This window comes from Rosa chinensis, chromosome 1, assembly GCF_002994745.2.
Source record: "Rosa chinensis cultivar Old Blush chromosome 1, RchiOBHm-V2, whole genome shotgun sequence".
NCBI classification, from domain to species: Eukaryota; Viridiplantae; Streptophyta; class Magnoliopsida; order Rosales; family Rosaceae; genus Rosa; species Rosa chinensis.
In genome coordinates this window covers 39,970,564-39,988,128 of record NC_037088.1, presented here as the reverse complement: position 1 = coordinate 39,988,128, position 17,565 = coordinate 39,970,564, and the positions used below count along the sequence as shown (strand labels likewise).

General features: G+C 40.3%; 1 protein-coding gene across 1 annotated transcript; it reads left to right on the top strand.

Annotated features, from left to right (window-relative positions):
* Positions 1-22: 22 nt before the first annotated feature.
* LOC112173944 (protein PYRICULARIA ORYZAE RESISTANCE 21) lies at positions 23-1,634 on the top strand. The gene is made up of 3 exons (XM_024311637.2): positions 23-446; positions 801-882; positions 983-1,634. Exons 1-3 carry the CDS (start codon positions 432-434, stop codon positions 1,426-1,428), a joined length of 543 nt encoding a protein of 180 aa, XP_024167405.1. The 5' UTR covers positions 23-431; the 3' UTR covers positions 1,429-1,634.
* The last annotated feature ends 15,931 nt before the right edge of the window (positions 1,635-17,565 follow it).

Genomic DNA, 17,565 nt, shown 5'->3' with positions numbered 1-17,565 from the left:
GACCCTTCCTTTTAAGCAAAACAGAGCGGGAAAATGGCTTATCATGTACCCTCCCCACACCCTCTTTTCTCTTCCATAATCGCCACACCCTCTCTCTCTCTCTTGCTCCTCTAGAAAGCTCAGGCCGAGTAACTCTGATATTCACACCTTCAATCTCACCTTCCCTACACACCAGCATTTCTCTCCAAATAAACCACGTTTCTTTACAAGAAACGCAGGGCCCAGATGACCAAAGACTTGAAAACCCTTCAACTATATTTAGGCAAGTGCATTAAGTGAAGAAATGTCCGATGCATGTTGACTTGGGGGTCTTGAGTCTTGAGTCTTGACCCCTTCACCATTTATGGTCGTTCCGCCCCTGTATTCAATCATTTCGCCCAGACTGTCCAAAACATCAGATCTCATCTGATCGAGCACTCACTGCAACAACAATGGGGGAAAAGAAGGTATTTCTCTATGCACTAGAAAGTTGTTTATGCTTTTCCATTTCTTTTTTCTTATGTTATCGATAACTAGATCGCCCATTTGATCAATTGTGCTCCTGTCAGTATGTATTTTTTGTGGCCGCAGCTACTAATTATTTTAACTCTCAAAGTTTTGCTCTATTTCTTCAATTTATCACGTACTACTTAATCCATCATTCTTCTGTCAGAAACACAGAACCTGATGGATTCGATTTCTCATCTTCAAACCCGAGAAGATAAATTAATTCTTAATCACGCCCACGCCCTTCTTGTTTTGCAGAAAAAACCTCCTTTCTATATCTATCTAATTTCTGCAAATGATTGTATTAATGTCAGGTGACTATAATGATTCTGAAGGTAGATCTTCAGTGTGAAAAATGCTACAGGAAGGTCAAGAAAGTTCTCTGTAAATTCCCTGGTGAGTCTCTCTTTTCTCTTCCAGTTCGGTTCATTAATATTGTGAAAAACGTAAACTAAGTGATTTGTGGTACTATTGGTTGGATATTTGTGAACAAGAGAAATACGAGACCAGACGTACGACGAGAAGAACAACCAGGTGATCATCAAAGTGGTCTGCTGCAGTCCTGAAAAGATCAGGGACAAGCTATGCTGCAAAGGAGGTGGCGCCATTAAGAGCATCGAGATCAAAGAGCCCGAGAAGCCCAAAGAGAAACCAAAGGAAGATAAACCACCCAAAGAAGGCGAGAAGCCGAAGGTTGAGTCGGAGTCGAAGCCGAAGCCGAAGAACCCGTGTTGTATGGAATGTTACGGAGGGCGTCCTGGTGGTCCCTGCGAAACTGGGTATGGTTACGGTGGGCCTGCCCCTTACATACAGTATGATGGCTACTATGGAAGGCCGGTGTATGATAGTTACGGCGGTGGGAGGAGCTACACCACTAGTTACTGCGTGACCCGCCCCGATTGTTTCAGTGAAGAAAATCCCCAAGCGTGCGCCATCATGTAAAACTATACGTACCTACCTACGTACTGTGCTTTTAATTTGCCGCCTTTGTGGGAAAGTTTCCTTCAGCTCGGCGGTCCTTCATTTTTAATTTTTATAGTGTTAAAGAATAAAGTATGGTTGGTGATGGTGGTGGACAAATTGCGATCAGACCATCATTCTATTACTAAAGTAATAAGAACTAAGTTTGACCCTTGACAAAAAACAAATTTTAAGGCCATAATAGTGCTCTTCTTTGTCTTTGATTATTTTGCTGTGTGTGTCTCTATATATATATATATATATATATATATATATATATATATATATATATATATATATATATATATATATACGGACGCGTTCCAAAGAGGACGTCCGCACTTTCGCTAAAGTGCGGACGACGGCGCTGCAGCCCAGCTCAGGCCACGACGGCGCGGCGCGGCTTGCCGGAGGGAGGCCAGGGGTCGTGCGGAGGGGTTTGCGGTCGAGTGGAGTGGCCGGCGACGGGTTTTCTGGTGCTGCACAGAACCTGCAGTTGCAGGTGAGGTGGCTGCCCAGAAACCGGCAACCCCGACCTCCTCCGACCTCGAACGGTGCCCAGAAGCCGTCTGGGATGCTTCCGGCCTCCTTCCGGCCCGATTCGCGCCGTCGTCGACGCCTGAGCTGGGCTGCAGCGCCTGCGTCCGCACTTTAGCGAAGTGCGGACGTCCGCTTCAGAACCCGCCTGTATATATATATATATATATATATATATATATATATATATATATATATACACTGTAGGAGTCTCTTTATATAGAGGATTACAAGATATAGAATCCAAACTATACAATGAAAGGTAATCATACATTGAATAGGAATATCTAGATCATTCTAAACCCTATTACCACTAAGTTAAGTAACCTAGAGTTTGGGCCAGACACACATATAGGGATTTACTTGAACACTCTCCCTTGTGTCGCCCAAACGTGATGCTTCTCTCGTTGCCTCACTAAAAACCTTGCCGAGTAACAAAAACTCAGTAGGACAAAAATAATCTCGGTCGAAGGGGAAATAGAGCACAACACACCCTTCACATTTCGAGACTATACATGATAGGAGCAAAAAGTGTGACGATATTATTGAATATGTGCCCCATTTTAGCCTTGTTTCTCCCTTAAGTTTAGTGTTTTGAGTCATTGAGTCGTTTTTAGAGTCTTGTTGAGTATTTGGAGTGAAATAAGCGGAAAAAGTAAAATTCATGAAAAATCCTAGCTGGATCAGGATTCCTCACTGTCGACTATTTTTGCGGTCTTTACATTTCATTTTCTCTAGAAAAATCTGATATTTTCCTGCTTGTTGTAGGAAACATTGCCTGGTGGAACTCTTGGAAACAGCAATGATGGAGTCATAAAATAAAGCATTAAGACAGTTGACCAAGCAATGAAGAAGGGAAATAAAGGAGAAAGACGTTTTCAGTTGGGGAATAAAGGAGAAAGACGTTTTCAGTTGAGGAATAAAAGAAAAAGATGTTTCAACTGGAAAATAAATAAGAGAAAGATGTTTCAGCTTGGAAATTAAAGGAATTGCCCATTATGAGAGGAGTTAAGGCCATAAAGGAGATGTTTCAGCTGGAAAATTAAAGGAAATACGATGCAATCTCATCCGTCCAATGATGAAAGGTATGATCGACAAAAGCCAACCAATGCTCCCCTATAAATAGGCAACATCCAGAACAGAATTTGCATCACTTCCCAGCCAAGATCACTTCCCAGCCAAGATCATTTCTTGGCCTATCACTTCCTGGCCAAAAACCATTCCAAGACTGCCCAATTCACTCCTCAAACCTCCATCTCCTACAAGACCGTGACCACCATCCATCCATCAATCTACGAAGCTCTTAGGCGCTGAGTCAAGGACGCTCCACCACCATAGCAGAGACAAGTTCATCACCTTGTTGCTAAGCCGCTGAGGAAAGCCTCAAAGTGTAACTATGACTCTACTTATAATTTTTATTTCGGTTTTGTGTGTTTCAATTTGCGAGTTGTGTAATTGGAGACACAGAATTTTCAAAATATTTTTATTAATAATTTTGAGATTTTCAGTTTATTATTGAGTTAATTTCGAGAATTCTTTTATGATGCATGTTACAATCTTGTGCCCTTTTACGTGTTTAGGTAATTTTCAGATTTAGGTTCATAAGTTTGCATGCTAGAATAACGGTGAGAGTTCTTGTGTGTTTGCTTAATTTGCCAAGAGTAATTGTTATTTGTTAAGACGCTGAGTTAAACAAGTAGTAATTAGTTCTAACGGGTGGTAAAAATCATGCTTTAATGATTAAATGATTCTGGAAATTACATGTTAAATTCTATGTGTAATGGTTAATTTGCACGTGTGAGTTGATTCGAGGGTTAGATAATACTACTAGTTAAGAGAATTACGCTGAGTGTTTTCAAAAATTAGTAGTATTAGGCTTGGTAAAGACTTTTCCGATCCAAGCCTACATTAGAACGAATCAGATAAATGGATTGATCCGCTGAGGCTTTTCATTTGAGCTCTTATCTAGGCATTAAAGATGGGCACATTTTTGTAGCATGTTGAAATGGATTTTCTGTTTTTACACTTAGTAATTTCCGAGTGGTATTGGTCTAGGTTAGGGAAGTCGATCATTGTATATAGTTTTATTTGTTTCGTTTTTATTTTAAGTAGATTAGGAACCAAATTTCAAAACCCCCCATTTTATTCTTTTATTTGTTAATTGACCTTTTTGTGTAGGTGTACCCTACAATCTCCAGACTGAACGATCCCTGCTTATCCTATACTGACAATTACATTTTGCAGGGTTAAATTGTGAGGCTATTTCAGCCGCATCAATTTTTGGCGCCGTTGCCGGGGATTGTTAAAATTCCTAACGCTTAAAGTGTCATCGATTTTGTTGTATATAGAATGCATGCTAATTTTTGTACTACACTTGTGGAATGGTGACAAATTGCGATTTCGGTTAGGCCAAGCTTTAATTGTGATTTAGTTTAAGTTTTATGAGTGTTACGAAATTAAGCATGTCTTTTATCATTGTTGTACAATTTGTAGAAGTTGTTTTTTTTTAACCATATTGTAAATTGAATGTGTTTCACTTAGATTAATATACTTAGGATATGAATTTAGCTAAACACTTAATTGTTGTAAGTGTGTAAAATCGTATGAGTAGACAAGGGCCCTTTTGTTAATATTGGCCTAAACCCTTCATTAGTACCTTGCTTAGGTCTCTTGAGGTTGAGGGCGGCCTTTATTAGCACTTGGAGAACGGTCTAACACATAAGTTAATTTCCCAGCTGAGTAAGGGGTGCATACTGATGGTGTCTTAGGTTGAGACCCTGGGTGATGGGTTCAATTGGATCTCAGAGATACTATAGAATGAGCCTAAACCACTATGTGGGAGTAGCCGATAGGGGCCTAAACCTCAATGAGGAAGTAGCCTCCGTAGTATCACCAAAATGAGTCCTCCCTCTCACTTAACTCTTAATCTGCTGAAACAAAGGAAAGAGACTTATGTCTGGGCGACTATCCCTATATCGTATCTCACCAATAGTAGTGGTTTCTATTGGGCTCGACTTACAACTTGGAATCAATTGAGATATTAACTATGTTTATAACAAACTAAAAAAAAATGTTGTGTGACATGCTTAAGGTATATTGGATTAAACGTGAGCTTGTCGAGGGTAGCTGTTCTATAGTCCCATTGCACACCGAGGTCCTCTGTTCCAGTACCTAAGTATGTAAATGTAAAAGTAACTTAGAAAGTTTAGGAAAGACATAATGTTTGTATTTCGATCCTTGTATATGTTACTAACACTTGACCGAGCAAGTGTGAACAAGGAGAAGAGTCCAGGCTGTAGGACTATAAATATTAAGCGCTGCATGGGAGGCAACCCATTTCAACTAAAGCTGTGAAGGAGCCATGAACGAGAGTTTGACATTTCTATCCCTTCACTTGCTTAGGTTGAATTGTACTTGTGTCTTTATTTGTTTGTTTTACCCTTCTCTTATTTTCGTAGCCCCCGCCCCCCCCCCCCCCCCCGCCCCCCCCCATATTTAGGGTCTATATACCATTTTTTTTTTTGCCTACATTGAGGACAATGTAGATTCTAAGTGTGGGGTGGGTTTACACCTTTATTTTCAGAATTTTTTCAGTTTAAAAAAACAAAAAACAAAAAAACAAAAAAAAAGTTGGTTTTAGAGTCTTTTTGTTTATTTGAGTCTTAGGATGCTCCTAACATCTAGGATGAACATGTCTCTAAATTCATGGCTGAAGGTTTTCACGATCGAAATAGGACTTAATTGAATTCTGTGGTTAATCGACATTGTGATGCTTGTATGAAGATTTGAGATAGGATTGTAACTTGGTTCATTAAGCATGCTAGGATTAAGTCTGATTCATTTGACCCTAAGTGAGCTGTTGAGCTAAAATACTTTCTTTTCGAGTGCTTAATTGATAATTCTAGAATTTCGTGGCTGTATTTGCAAAACCTCATCATTCTTGGAAATCCAATGATCATGTGCCATAGATTTTAATGGACTAGAGAATACTAGAACTCGGCTGTTGTGACTGTCAAAACTTGTATGCCATAATATGCACTGATCCTGGATAGGATAGAAGGCATTAGGGTAACCACCATAGCCAAACAAGCATGTGTCCCCAATTGTGCCCGTTGTGGGACTCCTTAGAATGAACCCCTTTGAGCCTATGTTGAAAACCTTTGTTTCATCACCCTCACTTGTGATGCCCAGGAAATTCGTAATTATTTTCTGAAGATTTTTCCAGAATTAATTTTATAACTATTGGACGGTTTCGTGGCTCGTGGATGGAGCGGAAGTGTTTCGGGCGAATAATTAATTGAAGAATATGGTTTTAAGGGGGTTGCCAAAGGTTGACTTTTTATTCGTTGGGATTCTCTGAAAACTTCCTTCACGAAAGTTGTAGAGCGCGTCGATACGAGTTCGTGGACATGTGGAACGCGAGAATCGGAGTTCGTATGAGGAAGTTATGGCTATTGGAAAAAGTTTCCATTTTAGTATATATAGGAAAAATCAGAAATATATTTTCATTTCCTCATTTCCTTTTCCGGAAGCCTTTTTTTCTCTCTCTCTTCTCTCTCGTCCGCTCCCTCAGTATCGAAGAAAACCGCCTGACCCGACCCGAACCCGGCCGATCCGACCCGGCTTTTCCGGCCAACTGCGGCGGTCTCCGGCCTTCAAACTTGGCCAGCAGGGTCGTCTCCTCCGTCTGGTCGTCCCTCTGGTGTTCTCTTACGGCGATTCTCCGTCTCGGTGGCAGTTCAAGGCGGTGCAGCCTTGTGTTTTCGGACCCGGCCGGAAAACACAACTCCGGCGACCTCATGACTTCAGGCTTCTAGGGTTGGGTTCAGAACAAGCTCGCTGATCGATCCATGGTGTTTGTTTTGATCGGTTGACGTGGAAATCGGTTCAACTCAGTTGGGATTACTGTTCACGGCTTGTGAGGTAGTTTTCGATCCCTTAAGCTTGTTTTCTGACTTCGAGCTAGTTATGAGAATTCACAAGCATGCTTAGATGAAGAACTTTGATGTTGGGAGTTTTGTGAAATAATGTGTTTTGGCCGGTGGCGGTGCACCACCGTCTGTGGTGGCGTTCCGGCGGTGTTCCGGCCACTTAAGGAACTGTTTTTGGTATTATATATGTTCTACTCGTTGATACGAGCGTTTCGATATATAATATGCAAATTTTGGAGTTCGTATGGAATTGTTATGATTTTTGCAATTTCATACCGATCGATTATTCTATCCGTGAGGATTTGAGCGTCCGATCGACTTGTGGTTTGGTCACATCGATCGTGGACGTATTCCAGAGACTTCGGGAGGTCTCGGATGTGGTTTTGCCTCGATTGGCGCCACTTTGGGGGATTTTAGTTCAAAACAGGGGTTTCGGACTTAAAATTGGTTATGAATCGTTACTGATTTGAGATCATTGGTGAATAGGTGCTTCTAGAAGGTGAATTGGACGAGTTGTTGGTGATAGTGTACTAGTTCGGTTCTGTATAGAAGACGCAGCGGGATTCTGAGGTGAGTAATCTCACGAAGTTCATTTCACGAACGGGAATACCCTTATTATTTTGAGAGTTATTTAGTTAACTGCAAACTATAGATGGTATTAGTGGCACTTTTGAGTAGATGATTACGTGTGTATATATGTATATTATGGGATGTATATATATACATACGTATTCATGTATTAGTAGATATATGTTTACGTGAAATATATATGTTTTGGGTGGTTTGTGGATTTATGAAAACAATATGCATGAAATGATGCTTTTTATTGTTTTGGGGTGTGGCTTTTGGAAAACAAATGATTTGTGGAAATGATTGATTTCGATTTGTTTTGAAAAGCGTAGAGATTTGAGAAAAGTGTTGAGATTTGGGTATGAAAACAATGGGCATGAATTGATGCTTTTTATTGTTTTGTGTTATGGCTTTTTCGGAAAACAATGATTATGGAAATGTTGATTTCGATTGTTTTCAAAAGCGTTGCGATTTGTGTAACATTTTGGGTCAGATGCGACTCCTTTAATGTTTTGCTCCAAGGGACATTGCGGCCCGAGGATCGAAGGTCTAAGACCTTGGGCAGAATATCAGGTGACCACGTCTTTGGCCGGACGAGTGGTTACGTTTTCAGTTAGAGCTCTAATCTGTCTGCCATATAGGTAATTCATGGGGTAACGGGAATTGGTTATTTACAACTCATGACATTACGTATTTTTAGGGAACAAGGTGTGAGTTGCTTCCTTATTAATGGTTTTTAAGGGGACAAGGTGTGAGTTGTTTTCCTTATTAACGTTTTGATAGAAATCAAGGTGTGAGTTGCTTTCTATGGTACGAAAATGGTACATTTGATAGGAAACAAGGTGTGAGTTGTTTTCTATGTTTTACTGATAGAAATCAAGGAGTGAGTTGCTTTCTATGTTTTACTGATAGAAATCAAGGAGTGAGTTGCTTTCTATGTTTTACTGATAGAAATCAAGGTGTGAGTTGCTTTCTATGGTACGCTTATGGTACAACTGATAGAATTCAAGGTGTGCGTTGTTTTCTATGTTTTATTGATAGAATTCAAGTGTGGGTTGTTTTCTATGTTTCGTTTTAAAAGGAAACAAGGTGTGAGTTGCTTTCTTTTATTTCGATTTGAAAGGAAATTAAAGTGTGAGTTATTCTCCTTTATTTCGTGTTTTAAGGAATCAAAGCGTGAGTTGTTTTCCTTATTTTTGGCGTGAGTTGTGTGTGGTTTGAGTTACTCATACGGGCTTGCAAAAGCTTACCGGGTTTGTTGTGTGGCAACCCGGTACACTATTCAAACGGTGTAGGGGTTAATCCTGCAGGTTAGGATAATCGGGGCTGAAGCGGAGGTAGCGCCTTTGCGGCTTTACGGTAGGATGCCATTTTGTAACTTTACCGTTGATTAAGGACTTCCGTTGTATAGTTACTCTGAGCTGCATTTACGTTTTATTTTGTTGTTGACAATCTATTTCGTAAGCATTGTAATATATAACTCTATGGAGCGAGTTTATATTAACTTTGAGGGTTCAGGGCATCAATATCTGTGTAAGTTAAAGGGAAAAAGATTCCAGGTATTTTGTATTGATGACTGGACGTTCACGCATATATAATTATGGGTTATATATATCGATTTTCATGTGTGTAAAATCAGGGGCGTGACAGTTTGTTATCAGAGCGTAAGGTGCATATTTGGTGACAATCAATACTCCTCGAGTGATGGCCCGTCTGCAGCGGATCCCCATCTGATGCTCTTCGGTATTGATATAGTCATTGGGTATGCAATGAGCGTTGGAATGTGAGTTTTCGGGGTAGTGTTGGCTCAGTGAATAAGTTGTAGGAGCTTAAGGTAGCTTCTAGGAGTTATAGTCTTTTGAGGAATGAGGACCTTTAGATTTAACTCGAGATTTACGTAGGGGATAGAATTGTATCTTCTGACGTAGTAAGGTGGTTGATTTAGTCATAACATTGACTTCTACTTGTGATTGGGAGAATACCTTATGGTTACGCTATGTTCTTTAGGTAATGGATCTTCAGGGAGACAGTGCTAAGGATAGAGGCAGATTTTTCCCTCTGAAGGAGTCTTACCGGAAGGATGAAGTGCAAGCACCGCTTTTGATGCAGCCTGTTCTTCCTGTTTTTGAGGGCATTAATACTACTCGCCTATCGTGGTTGACTGGGGAAGTTACTAGATTGGGAGCAGTCGCATTTCATGGTGGTACAGACTACATGTTAGCTGAATGCTGGATCGAGAACATGGAGACCTATTTTAAGATGATTATCTGTACTGACGTTGAGAGGTGGATAGTAGCTACATTTCTGCTCCAGGATGAGGCAAAGCAGTGGTGGGATTTTGTACTGAAGACAAAGGATGTGGCCACCTTGACCTGGAGATGTTTTGTTGGACTCTTTCGAGATAAGTATTTTCCGGCTTCTGCTAGAGAGCAATTGGGGATCGACTTTATCTCATTAGTTCAAGGAACTATGAGTGTCAGAGACTATGAGGCTCGATTTTCACAATTGTATCGGTTTGTCTGGCCGATGGATGCAGAAAAGTTGGCTCGTAGGTTCGAACAAGGATTGAACTATGAGATCAGGGAGAGGATGATTATCCTTCGACTGCCTACTGTGGCAATGATATTGGATAGGGCTATAGCAATCGAGCGGGAACTCCAGGCTTCTCGTGAGGAGTCATCAATCGTAGGAGATTTCCGAGGAAAGGGAAAGGCAATTACGGAAGGCAGTGATGCACCAGGTACTCAGGATGGGTCTCAGAAAAGACTGAAGACTTGTCAGCAGGCTCCTATTGGTGTAGCCGCTGAACCTACTTGGATTGCACCTGTTGGGCAAGCTGTGCCTTTGAGATGTTTTAACTGCAACGAGTTGGGGCATGTGGCTAGGAGTTGTGTGAAGCCGAAGTGCAGGAAATGTTACAAGTGTGGGCAGAAGGGACATGTTGTTCGGGAGTGTACCCAACCTAAAGTTATGAGAGAGAGGACTCATCAGCAGGCGCCAGCTAGGGCTGTAGCTGCACCTGTTAGGGTTGCACCTGTGGGGCAGGTGGCAAACCATAAGTGCTTCAATTGCAATGAGATGGGCCATGTTGCTCGAGTTTGCACGAAACCGAAGAATTTGGTATGTTTCACATGTGGCCAGACAGGGCATTTCTCAAGGGATTGTACCCAGCAGCAGGGCAGGGGACAAGGAAATCAGCGAGGACAGCAGCCTTTGGGGCATGTCTGAGTGGATGCTAATTTTCAGCAAAGTGTAGGGAATGGAGGTGTCTTATCGGCCTTAAGACTTTTCTTGCTAAGGCGAAGTATGATAGTGGAGAACCTAATTCCTTTGTGTGCTGTGACAGGCTTTGCCTGATGTCCATAGTTAGACTTTTGCGTGTGGCTTCCTTTTGTAAAATACTGTTTTAGATGGTATGTTGCATGATGCATTTTTCATTGTTGTAACAGAGGAGTCTTTTACAACTTTGTTTGTATGTGCGATACCATGTGATAATTGATGGGTAGTTCGGCCGAGGCTGAATCTCATCTTACTATGTTCGGAGATAGTTGGAATGCTTATTGTGATTTTGCAAATAGTTGACTGTGGCAAAAACCTAGAGTTTTATCGATTGATTTGAAATGAAATGTCATTTTAAATTTAGCAATGAGAATGTTGTAATTGATGATATATCGATGCAGATACTGTGAGGACAGGACTATGGAATCTTAGGTGGTTGTGCATAGTGTTGTAGTTGTGCATAATTGTTGTTGCATTAGTACGTGATTGAAACAGGTGAGATGTTTAGATTATCTCCAAGTGGGATGGTAGGATGCATTTGAATTGCGATATTAGGTAGGGTACCTGTATCCATTATTGAGCTAAGTATGTTGTATAGTGAGACAAGAACAGGTTGTTGCGAAATGAGATTTGGACTTGAGCTTGGTTTATGCGTACTTGTGGGTGTGGTACGTGTGAATTTCGGGACGAAATTTCTTTAAGGGGGGTGGAATGTGATGCCCCGGAAATTCGTAATTATTTTCTGAAGATTTTTCCAGAATTAATTTTATAACTATTGGACGGTTTCGTGGCTCGTGGATGGAGCGGAAGTGTTTCGGGCGAATAATTAATTGAAGAATATGGTTTTAAGGGGGTTGCCAAAGGTTGACTTTTTATTCGTTGGGATTCTCCGAAAACTTCCTTCACGAAAGTTGTAGAGCGCGTCGATACGAGTTCGTGGACATGTGGAACGCGAGAATCAGAGTTCGTATGAGGAAGTTATGGCTATTGGAAAAAGTTTCCATTTTAGTATATATAGGAAAAATCAGAAATATATTTTCATTTCCTCATTTCCTTTTCCGGAAGCCTTTTTTTCTCTCTCTCTTCTCTCTCGTCCGCTCCCTCAGTATCGAAGAAAACCGCCTGACCCGACCCGAACCCGGCCGATCCGACCCGGCTTTTCCGGCCAACTGCGGCGGTCTCCGGCCTTCAAACTTGGCCAGCAGGGTCGTCTCCTCCGTCTGGTCGTCCCTCTGGTGTTCTCTTACGGCGATTCTCCGTCTCGGTGGCAGTTCAAGGCGGTGCAGCCTTGTGTTTTCGGACCCGGCCGGAAAACACAACTCCGGCGACCTCATGACTTCAGGCTTCTAGGGTTGGGTTCAGAACAAGCTCGCTGATCGATCCATGGTGTTTGTTTTGATCGGTTGACGTGGAAATCGGTTCAACTCAGTTGGGATTACTGTTCACGGCTTGTGAGGTAGTTTTCGATCCCTTAAGCTTGTTTTCTGACTTCGAGCTAGTTATGAGAATTCACAAGCATGCTTAGATGAAGAACTTTGATGTTGGGAGTTTTGTGAAATAATGTGTTTTGGCCGGTGGCGGTGCACCACCGTCTGTGGTGGCGTTCCGGCGGTGTTCCGGCCACTTAAGGAACTGTTTTTGGTATTATATATGTTCTACTCGTTGATACGAGCGTTTCGATATATAATATGCAAATTTTGGAGTTCGTATGGAATTGTTATGATTTTTGCAATTTCATACCGATCGATTATTCTATCCGTGAGGATTTGAGCGTCCGATCGACTTGTGGTTTGGTCACATCGATCGTGGACGTATTCCAGAGACTTCGGGAGGTCTCGGATGTGGTTTTGCCTCGATTGGCGCCACTTTGGGGGATTTTAGTTCAAAACAGGGGTTTCGGACTTAAAATTGGTTATGAATCGTTACTGATTTGAGATCATTGGTGAATAGGTGCTTCTAGAAGGTGAATTGGACGAGTTGTTGGTGATAGTGTACTAGTTCGGTTCTGTATAGAAGACGCAGCGGGATTCTGAGGTGAGTAATCTCACGAAGTTCATTTCACGAACGGGAATACCCTTATTATTTTGAGAGTTATTTAGTTAACTGCAAACTATAGATGGTATTAGTGGCACTTTTGAGTAGATGATTACGTGTGTATATATGTATATTATGGGATGTATATATATACATACGTATTCATGTATTAGTAGATATATGTTTACGTGAAATATATATGTTTTGGGTGGTTTGTGGATTTATGAAAACAATATGCATGAAATGATGCTTTTATTGTTTTGGGGTGTGGCTTTTGGAAAACAAATGATTTGTGGAAATGATTGATTTCGATTTGTTTTGAAAAGCGTAGAGATTTGAGAAAAGTGTTGAGATTTGGGTATGAAAACAATGGGCATGAATTGATGCTTTTTATTGTTTTGTGTTATGGCTTTTTCGGAAAACAATGATTATGGAAATGTTGATTTCGATTGTTTTCAAAAGCGTTGCGATTTGTGTAACATTTTGGGTCAGATGCGACTCCTTTAATGTTTTGCTCCAAGGGACATTGCGGCCCGAGGATCGAAGGTCTAAGACCTTGGGCAGAATATCAGGTGACCACGTCTTTGGCCGGACGAGTGGTTACGTTTTCAGTTAGAGCTCTAATCTGTCTGCCATATAGGTAATTCATGGGGTAACGGGAATTGGTTATTTACAACTCATGACATTACGTATTTTTAGGGAACAAGGTGTGAGTTGCTTCCTTATTAATGGTTTTTAAGGGGACAAGGTGTGAGTTGTTTTCCTTATTAACGTTTTGATAGAAATCAAGGTGTGAGTTGCTTTCTATGGTACGATAATGGTACATTTGATAGGAAACAAGGTGTGAGTTGTTTTCTATGTTTTACTGATAGAAATCAAGGAGTGAGTTGCTTTCTATGTTTTACTGATAGAAATCAAGGAGTGAGTTGCTTTCTATGTTTTACTGATAGAAATCAAGGTGTGAGTTGCTTTCTATGGTACGCTTATGGTACAACTGATAGAATTCAAGGTGTGCGTTGTTTTCTATGTTTTATTGATAGAATTCAAGTGTGGGTTGTTTTCTATGTTTCGTTTTAAAAGGAAACAAGGTGTGAGTTGCTTTCTTTTATTTCGATTTGAAAGGAAATTAAAGTGTGAGTTATTCTCCTTTATTTCGTGTTTTAAGGAATCAAAGCGTGAGTTGTTTTCCTTATTTTTGGCGTGAGTTGTGTGTGGTTTGAGTTACTCATATGGGCTTGCAAAAGCTTACCGGGTTTGTTGTGTGGCAACCCGGTACACTATTCAAACGGTGTAGGGGTTAATCCTGCAGGTTAGGATAATCGGGGCTGAAGCGGAGGTAGCGCCTTTGCGGCTTTACGGTAGGATGCCATTTTGTAACTTTACCGTTGATTAAGGACTTCCGTTGTATAGTTACTCTGAGCTGCATTTACGTTTTATTTTGTTGTTGACAATCTATTTCGTAAGCATTGTAATATATAACTCTATGGAGCGAGTTTATATTAACTTTGAGGGTTCAGGGCATCAATATCTGTGTAAGTTAAAGGGAAAAAGATTCCAGGTATTTTGTATTGATGACTGGACGTTCACGCATATATAATTATGGGGTTATATATATCGATTTTCATGTGTGTAAAATCAGGGGCGTGACATCACTACCCTACCATGAGCTTAGTATAGGATATCTCTACCGTTGTCTTAGGGACTTAGTAGAGCATGACATAGTGTGTAGGGGTGACGATGAAGGACAAGTGTGGGGTGGGGAAAAACCAAGAAAAAAGAAAGAAGATTGCCGTGAAAAATGAATGAAAGAAAATGAGAAGAAAAAAAAAGAAAGAAAGAAAGAAAGAAAAACGGCAAAAGAGAAGAAAAATTGAAAAGAAAACTCTTGGGAAATTGTTGAAGTGTGGTTTTGGACTTTCAAATTTGTAGAAGGCTCAAAGTTGAAAATTAGGCCTTTGTCCGTTTCCATGCTCGTTAGAGTGAAGGTTGGGCCCAAAACAATGATATTTTGCGTACAAAAATGATGACATAAGGTGGTCCATATATGCTCTGCTAGGTCATTAGGATTTTTGTATCCTTAATCTTCATTTTGAAAACCCCAGCTTAGCCCCATTACAACCTGTTTTAAGTGCTTACTTGATCCTTGAGATGGGCAGCCTTTGGTTAGTGGAGTCAGGTACGCAGTCGAGCTTATGGTTTAGGTCCATTTGTGCACTTAGTCATTTCATGAGGTCTTTAATAAATCTTCACAAAATGCTTTTATTGATGAAATATGCAAGCTGTTTGTTGCCTTACAATTTGCTCTCTTGCATATACTTGAGTGTGAAGCTTTTAAGCATAGCCATTTCTGAGAGAAAAATCGAGAGTATGCCTTGTGAGTTTGGATTGGACTTGTTCGAAGCGTGCTATCATTCAATGTATAACTTAAGTTCTCCACATCTTACTTAGTCATATGAGTGTCACATGTTTATTAACCATGGAATTATCTATGCGATTTTGATTAAGTGTTTAACGTGAAAGCCATGAGTTTGGAGTCTCTGAGACAACAGTTAGGAGCAATAGAGTCATTTACTTGCTTTTCGTTGAGTCTTTGTTTTGTTTTGTATTTTTGTTTTGCTAAGGGACTAGCAAAAGCTAAGTGTGGGGTAGTTGATAGGAGCAAAAAGTGTGACAATATTATTGAATATGTGCCCCATTTTAGCCTTGTTTCTCCTTAAGTTTAGTGTTTTGAGTCATTGAGTCGTTTTTAGAGTCTTGTTGAGTATTTGGAGTGAAATAAGCGGAAAAAGTAAAATTCATGAAATTTCCTAGCTGGATCAGGATTCCTCACTGTCGACTATTTTTGCGGTCTTTACATTTTATTTTCTCTAGAAAAATCTGATATTCTCCTGCTTGTTGTAGGAAACATTGCCTGGTGGAACTCTTGGAAACAGCAATGATGGAGTCATAAAATAAAGCATTAAGACAGTTGACCAAGCAATGAAGAAGGGAAATAAAGGAGAAAGACGTTTTCAGTTGGGGAATAAAGGAGAAAGACGTTTTCAGTTGAGGAATAAAAGAAAAAGATGTTTCAACTGGAAAATAAATAAGAGAAAGATGTTTCAGCTTGGAAATTAAAGGACTTGCCCCATTATGAGAGGAGTTAAGGCCATAAAGGAGATGTTTCAGCTGGAAAATTAAAGGAAATACGATGTAATCTCATCCGTCCAATGATGAAGGGTATGATCGACAAAAGCCAACCAATGCTCCCCTATAAATAGGCAACATCCAGAACAGAATTTGCATCACTTCCCAGCCAAGATCACTTCCCAGCCAAGATAATTCCTTGCCTATCACTTCCTGGCCAAAAACTTTTCAGAGACTCTGCCCAATTCACTCCTTAAACTTCCATCACCTACAAAACCGTGACACCATCCATCCATCATTCTACAAAGCTCTAAGGCGCTGAGTCAAGGACGCTCCACCACCACAGTAGAGACAAGTTATCACCGTGTTGCTAAGCCGCTGAGGAAAGCTTCAAAGTGTAACTATGACTCTACTTACAATTTTTATTTCGGTTTTGTGTGTTTCAATTTGCAAGTTGTGTAATTGGAGACAAGGATTTTTCAGAATATTTTTATTAATATTTTTGAGATTTTCAGTTTATTATTGAGTTAATTTCGAGAATTCTTTTATGATGCATGTTACAATCTTGTGCCCTTTTACGTGTTTAGGTAATTTTCAGAGTTAGGTTCATAAGTTTGCATGCTAGAATAACGGTGAGAATTCTTGTGTGTTTTCTTAATTTGCCAAGAGTAATTGTTATTTGTTAAGGCGCTGAGTTAAACAAGTAGCAATTAGTTCTAAAAAGTGGTAAAAACTATGTTCAATGGTTAAACGATTCTGGAAATTACGTGTTAAATTCTATGTCTAATGGTTAATTTGCACGTGTGAGTTGATTCGAGGGTTAGATAATACTACTAGTTAAGAGAATTACGCTGAGTGTTTTCAAAAATTAGTAGTATTAGGCTTGGTAAGGACTTTTCCGATCCAAGCCTACATTAGAACGAATCAGATAAATGGATTGATCCGCTGAGGCTTTTCATTTGAGCTCTTATCTAGGCATTAAAGATGGGCACATTTTTGTAGCATGTTGAAATGGATTTTCTGTTTTTACACTTAGTAATTTCCGAGTGGTATTGGTCTAGGTTAGGGAAGTCAATCATTGTATATAGTTTTATTTGTTTCGTTTTATTTTAAGTAGATTAGGAACCAAATTTCAAAACCCCCCATTTTATTCTTTTATTTGTTAATTGACCTTTTTGTGTAGGTGTACCCTACAATCCCCGGACTGAACGATCCCTGCTTATCTTATACTGACAATTACATTTTGCAGGGTTAAATTGTGAGGCTATTTCAGCCGCATCAATACATGTAGACACCTCCTCTCTGATGTCTGCATCTGCCCCTGATGACTACGATAATTGGAGTTCGGATAACTTCCGCAAACCATGCTACCAACATGTTTCTCGAAAGTGGAATTTAGGCAATGACTTAGTGAGCAAGTCTGCCACACTTTCCTCAGATCGAACCTAGTTCACTTTGATCTTGAGGAGAGTCTGTTGTTGCTGACTATACTTGGTGTTGTCGCTTTTAATGTAGCCTTACTTCAGTCATTTAAAACAAGCAGCATTATCTTGAATGCTCGTAGGCTCATCTGTGGTAGATTTCAAACCACAATTATTCGAACATGCGTACTATGGATCCAATCCATATAGATTCACGAACT

What these genes read in the sequence shown, in the direction of transcription:
- LOC112173944 (XM_024311637.2), top strand. An exon ending in AGTTCTCTGTAAATTCCCTG is followed by an intron (nt 883 to 982) that starts GTGAGTCTCTCT and finishes TGTGAACAAGAG; the next exon opens with AAATACGAGACCAGACGTAC.